The sequence below is a fragment of the Geospiza fortis genome, unplaced genomic scaffold, assembly GCF_000277835.1.
Source record: "Geospiza fortis unplaced genomic scaffold, GeoFor_1.0 scaffold617, whole genome shotgun sequence".
NCBI classification, from domain to species: domain Eukaryota; kingdom Metazoa; phylum Chordata; class Aves; order Passeriformes; family Thraupidae; genus Geospiza; species Geospiza fortis.
The window spans coordinates 190,687-198,605 of record NW_005054673.1 but is presented as its reverse complement, the minus strand read 5'-3'; the positions used below and the strand labels follow the sequence as shown (position 1 = coordinate 198,605).

Here is a 7,919-nt window from a genome sequence, read left to right as displayed (position 1 = left end):
GGGCGCAGAAGGCACAGACTGGTTCCTGTGTGTCACCTTTCCAGGCTGCAGTGGCGCGAGGGATGCGGAATTTCGCACAGCTCGGCGCCCGTGGCTGAATTGGCGGCGTTGGGATTGTGCAAGAACCACCCCCCCAAGAGCCCTGGAATGGGGCAGTGGGTAAATAATTGCAGCAAAAATATCATTGCACTGGCACGGAGGGGTCCCCTGGGGCCCCCACCCCACAAGCTGGGTCCTGCTGGTTCCCTCCCCACCCAGGGGGACACGAGGGCCACCAGCAGGGCCACCTCGGTATCTGTGGAGCCACTCGCTGGTGGCAGGAGGAACTTTTAAGAGCTGGGGTAGAAGTTAAGGTGGAAGTGGTTGGTTTGGGGTGTTTAACCAGCTCCCCTGGGCCGGATCCTGCAGGATCAGGGCAGGGGAGGAGATAAGGCAGCCGGGAGGGACAGCCCCAGCGAGTGCAGGGGGCTCTGGGGTGAACACAAACCCCATTCCCTGGTCAGAACGTGGCTGGGACATTCCTGTGAATCCTCAGATCCAGCTGCTGTCTGGCAGCCGGGAGAAGGGACGGAGTCCTTGTCCCAGGGAGATGGGAATGCCAGCGGAGGGAGGGCAGTGGGTGCTGCGCTTGGACTGAATGGGGAGCTCAGGGTGATCTCAGGGAGATCTCAGGGTGATTTCAGTGTGATTTCAGCATGATTTCAGGGTGATTTCAGGGTGAAATCAGGTGATCTCAGGGTGATTTCAGGGTGATTTCAGTGTGATTTCAGCATGATTTCAGGGTGATTTCAGGGTGAAATCAGGGTGATCTCAGGGTGATTTCAGGGTGATCTCAGGGTGATTTCGGGGTGAAATCAGGGTGATCTCAGGGTGATTTCAGTGAGTTGGGCCATAGTAGGGGGTGTGAGCAGGTGGGGACCTTCCTGAGGCCCTCACGGGCTGGCAGGGGTGGATGTGGCAGTGGCTGGAGGTGGCTCTGCGCTCCCACGGTGACAAAGGAGGGTAAGGAGGAGTGGGAGCTTCCTCCAGGGAGCTGGGGCTGATTCCTGCCACCATCAGTGGGCAGGACAGTGCTGTGCCATCCCCAGAGCTGGGCACACACTGGGGCTGATTCCTGGGCACACATTGGGCTGATTCCTGCCACCATCAGTGGGCAGGACGGTGCTGTGCCATCCCTGGACCTGTGCCATCCCTGGTGCTGTGCCATCCCCAGAGATGGGCACACACTGGGGCTGATTCCTGCCACCATCAGTGGGCAGGATGGTGCTCTGCCATCCCCAGACATGGGCACAAATTGGGGCTGGTCCCTGCCACCGTCAGTGGGCAGGACTGTGCTGTGCCATCCTTGGAGCTGGGCACACATTGGGGCTGATTCCTGCCACCATCAACAGGCAGGACTGTGCTGTGCCATCCTTGGAGCTGGGCACACATTGGGGCTGATTCCTGCCACCATCAACAGGCAGGACTGTGCTGTGCCATCCTTGGAGCTGGGCACACATTGGCCTGATTTCTGCCACCATCAGCGAGCAGGATGGTGCTGTGCCATCCCTGGAGATGTGCCATCCCTGGAGATGTGCCATCCCCAGAGCTGTGCCATCCCCAGAGCAGGGCCAGGCTGTGTCCCCCCAGCCTGGAGCAGAGCATCCCCTGGGCGCTGGGCACGGATGGCAGAGAATTCCCTGGAGTCCTGATCCCTGCCCGGGGCCAGAGGGGGCAGTGCCAGGGTGGGGGAGCTGCGGGCACGTCACCATTGGCACGAGTGGCTTGGTCACCTCTGGAACACGACGGGCGGCGGAAGGACAGGGGGACACTGCACGGCGGGGAGGGAACAGCTCCCCTGGTGGCTCAGATCTCGGTGGCGATGATGTCCTCGTAGGGGACGTCGGTGCCGCCGGGGATCTCCAGCTCGATGGGCTCCTTGCCGTCCTCGCCCGCCGCCAGCTGCTGCAGCATCTTCTCCAGGCTCTGGTTCCTCTTGTACATGTGCAGGTAGCTCTGCTGCAGCTGCTTCTGGTAGTGGATCACCTTCTCCTTCTCCTCCTTCCACGTCTGCCGCTCGTGCTGGAAGCTGCAGCTCATCTGCTCGTTGTTGTCGCGTTCCGCCTTCAGCTCGGCCCGCAGCCTCTCCAGCTGCCCCTGCAGGGCCTGGGCATCGTCCCCGCCCGGCCGGGGGAGCCCCTGGAGCTGCTCCCGCAGCGCGGCCAGCTCGGAGCGCAGCTCCAGGATCTCCTGCTCCAGCAGGTTCACCTTCTCCCGCAGCAGCTCCGACTCGTTCTTCTTGCGCTGCAGCTCGTTCTCGCACACCTCCAGCTCCATGGCCTTGGTGCGCAGCGACACCTCCAGCTCCTGGCTCTTCATCTCCAGCCCCTCCATCTTCAGCCTCACCTCCTTCAGCTGCGCCTTCAGGCTCAGGATCTCCGTGGTCTTGGTGGTGAGCTCGGTCTGCGACTCCTTCAGCTGCTGCTTCAGCAGTGAGATCTCGCCGGATTTCTGGCACACCTGGAGGGGGGGACACCTGAGTTAGGGCTGGAGCAGGGCTCGGGGGCATGCTCAGGGGGAAGGTGCTGGCTAAAATGTCTGGATTTGGAAATTAAAGGATCCAAATCCTTTGGTGAACACCTGAATTAGGGCTGGACCATGATTTAGGGCTGGATCAGGGCTCGGGGAGAAGCTGCTGGCTAAAACTGCTGGGTTTGGAAATTAAAGGATCCAAATCCTTCAGTGAGCACCTGAGTTAGGGCTGGACCAAGGGGAAAGGCCAGGGTACCCCATGTGTGTCGCTCTAGGACATGAAATAAAACCACACACACGCTGGAACCTCCAAGGTAAAAAGAAGGGCAGTTTAATTTCTGATTCTAACATTTGTAGACTTTTAAAGGTGACAGTGGATTGGAGGATGACAGTGCCCCCTCTCCAATGACACTGGGCAAACTAACAGTCTATTAAATTTCTCTTCCTCTAGGAAAGAATGCAAACCAGTAATTATTTACAGAAAAGTGTGTGAGAAGGTTTGTTACAAGAATGTAAACATCAGAAGGCTTAGAAGAACTTAGAAGAACAGGGCACCCCGTGTGAGCCAGGCACAGCTGGGGTGCAGCACGTGGAGACCCTGAATTTGACTTTCATACCATTATTTGTTAGAATTATGATTTAATTACAATTATTATTTATAATTAATCCTACATGAAATAATATACAATATTATTTAATGTAGTATTGATTATAAATATTAATATTCTATGAAATAATATTATATATTGTATATTAAATATTACTATTATATAGTGTATGTTAAATATTACTATTATATATTGTATATATTAAATATTAATATAATATATTTATTTTTACCTCTTCCTAAACATTGGAATTTCCAGCAGATTAACGGTGTTTGCTCAGCGATACCAAGGAGTGAGTAAATTAAGCTAAAGCAGAGAGTGGAAGGTTTTACTGCTCCCTAACAAACAGCTGCGGCAAACCCAAGGAGTTCCTATTTCCTTGTGGCACAGCAGTTTTACAGCTCCTGTGGGGCAGGAAAACCCGAGCTGGAGGCCGGGAATGTCGAGTTGATTCAATGCCTGAGGGGGTTTGTGCTGTGCTTGTTCCCTTGGGTGAGGGGAAGGGTTCAGGGGGGCAGTGAGAGCCTCAATCCCACTGCCAGGGGGCTCTGCTGGGATTTCACATCCATTTCCTACGGGATGGGATGGAATGGGATGGGATCCATGGAATGGGATGGGATGGGATGGGATGGGATTGGATGGGATGGGATGGGATGGGATCCATGGTGTGGGATGTGATGGAATGGGATGGGATGGGATCCATGGGATGGAATGGGATGGGATCCATGGGGTGGGATGGGATGGGATCCATGGAATGGGATGGGATGGGATGGGATGGGATGGGATGGGATGGGATGGGATGGGATCCATGGGGTGGGATGGGATGGGGGGTTTGGAGGTCTCCTTGATCCCCTCTTTTGCCTCTCACCTCCCACTGCGTCTCCTCCAGCGCTGGGGCAAAGCTGGTCTTCTCCTTCTCGTAGGACCTCAGCTTGGTCTCCAGCAGGTTCTGCTCCTTCATGAGTTTCTCCAGCTCCTCCCGCAGCTGCTGCTTCTCCTGCTGCAGCTGGAACACCTGCAGGTGCAGCACCTGCTGCGTCCGCTGCGTTTTCTGCGAGGTTTGCTTGAGTTTGCTGTTGCATTTCTGCTTCAGCCCCTCCAGCTCCTCCTTGCAGCGCCGCTGCTTCTCCTCATAGGCCTGGCAGGAGCTGATTTCCTTCTCCTCGAAGCTCGACTGCAGCTCCTGCAGTTCACCCTCCCTCTCCAGCAGCTTCTGCTCCAGCTCCTGGGTGGTGGATTCATCCGTGGCAATGGGAGAGCGCATGCAGGCGCTCTTCTCGGCGGCGGCGCGGTGCTGGGGCGCCTTGCCGGGGTTCAGGATCTTGTTGCCGCCGTCAGAGAAGGACATGGCCTTGAGGCTCATCATGTTGCTGTCCTGGATGATGGCGCACTGCAGGATGTTGTGGGCAGAGCCCCCGAAGCGGCTGATGGGGCCCATGGGGGTGACCAGGGGCTCCAGCTGGTAGCTGCTGCTGGTGCTGTGCGTGGGCAGGCTGGACATGGAGTTGCGGCCGGAGTCGGACAGGCCCCCCGAGCAGGGCAGTGGCCGCAGCTCCTGCTCCTTGGCCTTCTCTGGGGGGGGGCCAGGGGCGCCCCGCTCTCGGGGGACGAGTGCAGGATGGCCCCGGAGCGCGGCAGCACCGGCTTGAAGGCCGTGGGACGAGGCAGCGGCTTCTCCCCGCCCTGCAGGGAGAGCAGAGCCCGTCAGCACCGGGTGAACCCCGTGTGTGTCCTCCCACCCCACAGCACCCCCAGTGTAGCAGACTCCATGGAGCTGAATAGGGCCCCGTGGCGGGCTGAGACTTAACAGCAGGAACTGCTGAGTCATGATGAGACAGCAAAATAAGCTCCTGTCTTCTGTCTCTCGGACCCTAGTTTATCTCTGTAACCCCATAGGTCACTTTCCCCTAACCCCTACTATTGGGCCAGTTTGGATCCCCCTTTACCCTATAAAAAGGGGCTGGTTTAGCCCATTTGGCAGAAGAAGAGCCGTTGCTGGAGCCCTTCTGACGATAGAACTCTTGCACCTTAATGACAACAAATGGTGACCCCAGCGTGATTCAGGAAAAAGGACTTGACTATATGATCCCGTGGACTCGTGAACCCCGTGGATTTGGGACTTAACTATATAACCCCGTGGGTTTGGGGAAAAGGACTCAGCTATATGACCCTGTGGAGCTACGAAACTCTAGCAATATGCAATGTACTGACAATAGAACTCTTGCACTACAATGACAACAACAGTGGGACATCCCCCCGCTCCCAGGGCTGCTTTTCCCCACTCACCACTTCCAGCTGGCTGGGGAAGGGCATCAGCTTCTGTGGCGTGGGCGTCCCAAAGTCCAGCGCGCTGCTCCCGGCGGGCACGGCCAGCTCCGCGCCGCCCAGCGCGGTGTAGTCCGGCCGCTGCGAGCCGTGCGCCTTCTGGCTGACCTTGATGTAAAAGAAATCCTCATTCTTGCTGCTCTTGGAGCCAGACTTGTGGCCGGAGTCCTGCGAGAAGCCGAAGCGGAGCAGCCCGTCCGAGTAGCGGTTGAGCTTCTTCAGGTGCGAGGACTTGCGGAGCTTGTACTGGGAGGCGCGGCAGTGCTTGCTGTGGAAGCTGTGGCCGGAGATGAGGCTGCTGACGCTGCCCATGCTGCTCCCAGCGCCGCCAGATCATAGCAGAGCCCGCGGTGCGGCCAGGAGCGCCGAGCCTGGGGACACGGGGACATGGTGTGAGCCAGGAGAGGCCACCCGGCGGTGGCAGAACTCCCCGGTTTGGGGGCTGAGTGTTAAAAATCGGTTAGAAACTGTTGTAAAATAGTTGATAGATTGTTAAGCATGTGCTGTTAGTTTGGTTATTATATTGTAAAAGGGGTTAAAAGGTGTCAGAACCCAGGACATTCCTCTGGCTGCCCTGGAAGACTCGAGACCCTGGCAGGGGCTCAGAGACATTGGCACGGAGTCAAAAACACCCGTGCCTTTGATTTTAGCCCACTGTCGCAAACATCTTTTATGAAAAATCTTCTCTTTAAGATTTTTCCTCTCGAGAAGCTGAGAGGCCTCAAGAACAAAATGTAAATAATGGTTATCTGCTGCTGTGGAATGCAACACAGGTGGATCTTTGTTTAGTCTATGTTAGTTGTTTCTAATTAATAGCTAATCACAGCCCAGCTGGCTTGGACAGAGAGTCCGAGATGAAGCTTTTGTTGTCTTTTTTCCTTATTCTATTCTTAGCTAACTTTCTGATAAAATTTTTTCTTCTATTCTTTTAGTATAGTTTTAATGTAATATATATCATAAAATAATAAATCAAGCTCTCTAAAACATGGAGTCAGATCCTCGTCTCTTCCCTCAACCTGAGACCCCCGTGAACACCGTCCCATGGAAACAATTACCAACTTTGTGTGAAGATTTACAAGCCACAAGGGTTTGAGTAGAATGTTAGTTAATTTGTCACAGGCTGAAAAAGTAGAATTTTGGGGATTTAGAATGGAGGTTCAAGAGGAAAGATGGAGGAATCTGGGCGTGTCCTGTCCTTCTCCTCCTTGTCCTCCATCTTCTGCTGTGATGGTGGCACTTTTGGATTGGTTCAGAGTAGAGACAGACTGTCTAACACAGGTGATAGGTGTTGGAAAATTATTGTAAATAAAGCACACGTAGTTTTTAGTATAAAAAGCCAACACCACGCCAAGGGCAGGGACTGTGCCACAACCCGACCTGCTGGACAGATCTCAGCAGGGCAGAGAAAGAATGGAATAGATAAGAGAAAATGAACAATCCTGGCACTGGCCAGGCTCTGGCTGTGCTTGGGAGCATCCTGGAAAAAGCCAGGAAACGGCTTGAAATGGCTTTGATTTATTATTAATTTAAATGGTTTTTATGACATATTTAATTAATTGAAGTGGATTTTTACCTATCCTGGATAAAACCAGGTAAGTTCTCTAAAAACACCCAGAGGAGGAAAAGGGATTTGTGGCGATTTTTGGGTGTAATCTCAACAGGCTCCTGCATCTCCTGCCCATTCCTGGCCAGATCCCGACTCCACAGCCTCTCCCGCATCCCTCTCCACTTCCCAGCGCTGCTCTTCACCTGCCTGAAAAGGGGCTCCACGAGCCTTAATTAGCGTTGGGCTTAATTAGCGTTAATGGCTGCGCGGCACTCGAAGGGGATGAGAGGCCCATCAGAGGCACGCGGGGCTCCTCCGCTTTGTTGTGAGGGGAAAAATATAAATAAAATAAACCCCCAGCTCCTGGTGGCCTCGGCGACACTCGGCTCTAATGGGGACGCGGATCCAGCTCGATAATTAGCGGTGAGAAAGGGGGAAGGCATGTAAATAAAATTATCTGGGTGCTGTTTGCACTGGAGGAGGAGGAGGGAGGGAAGGTTTCTGCTCCACGCTGTGCTTGGACAGCTCAGAGCTCCCACTGGGTGCTCCAGAGCTCCCCAGGCCGAGTTCTGGGGCTCCAAGCAGGAATCCGGGGGTTAAACTGGGGCTGGGAGAGGGCTGGGTGGTGGAGGGGGTGCAGGAACGCTGTGCCAGGGCCCCCTCACTGCTCTGTCCTCAATCCCAGTCAGGGCTCTGTTTTCTCACTTGTCTTTCTCCCCTCCTCTCTTTTCCCACCCCTCTTTTTCCCATTCTTTTTTTCCCATTCCTGTTTTCCTGCTCCTCTCTTTTCCCGCTCCTCTATTTTCCCATTCCTCTTTTCCCACTCCTCTCTTTTCCCATTCTTCTTTTCCTACTCCTCTTTTCCCCTTCCTGTTTTCCCACCCCTCTTTTCCTATTCCTCTTTTCCCACTCCTCTCTTTTCCCACTCC

General features: G+C 54.6%; 1 protein-coding gene across 1 annotated transcript; it reads right to left on the bottom strand.

Annotated features, from left to right (window-relative positions):
* Positions 1-6: 6 nt before the first annotated feature.
* LOC102036734 (leucine zipper putative tumor suppressor 1) lies at positions 7-5,815 on the bottom strand. Its single transcript, XM_005430732.3, is given in 4 exon segments — positions 7-2,499; positions 3,988-4,709; positions 4,712-4,802; positions 5,406-5,815. Coding segments are annotated over 4 exon segments (1,818 nt in total). The 5' UTR covers positions 5,757-5,815; the 3' UTR covers positions 7-1,845.
* Between the last annotated feature and the right edge of the window lie 2,104 nt (positions 5,816-7,919).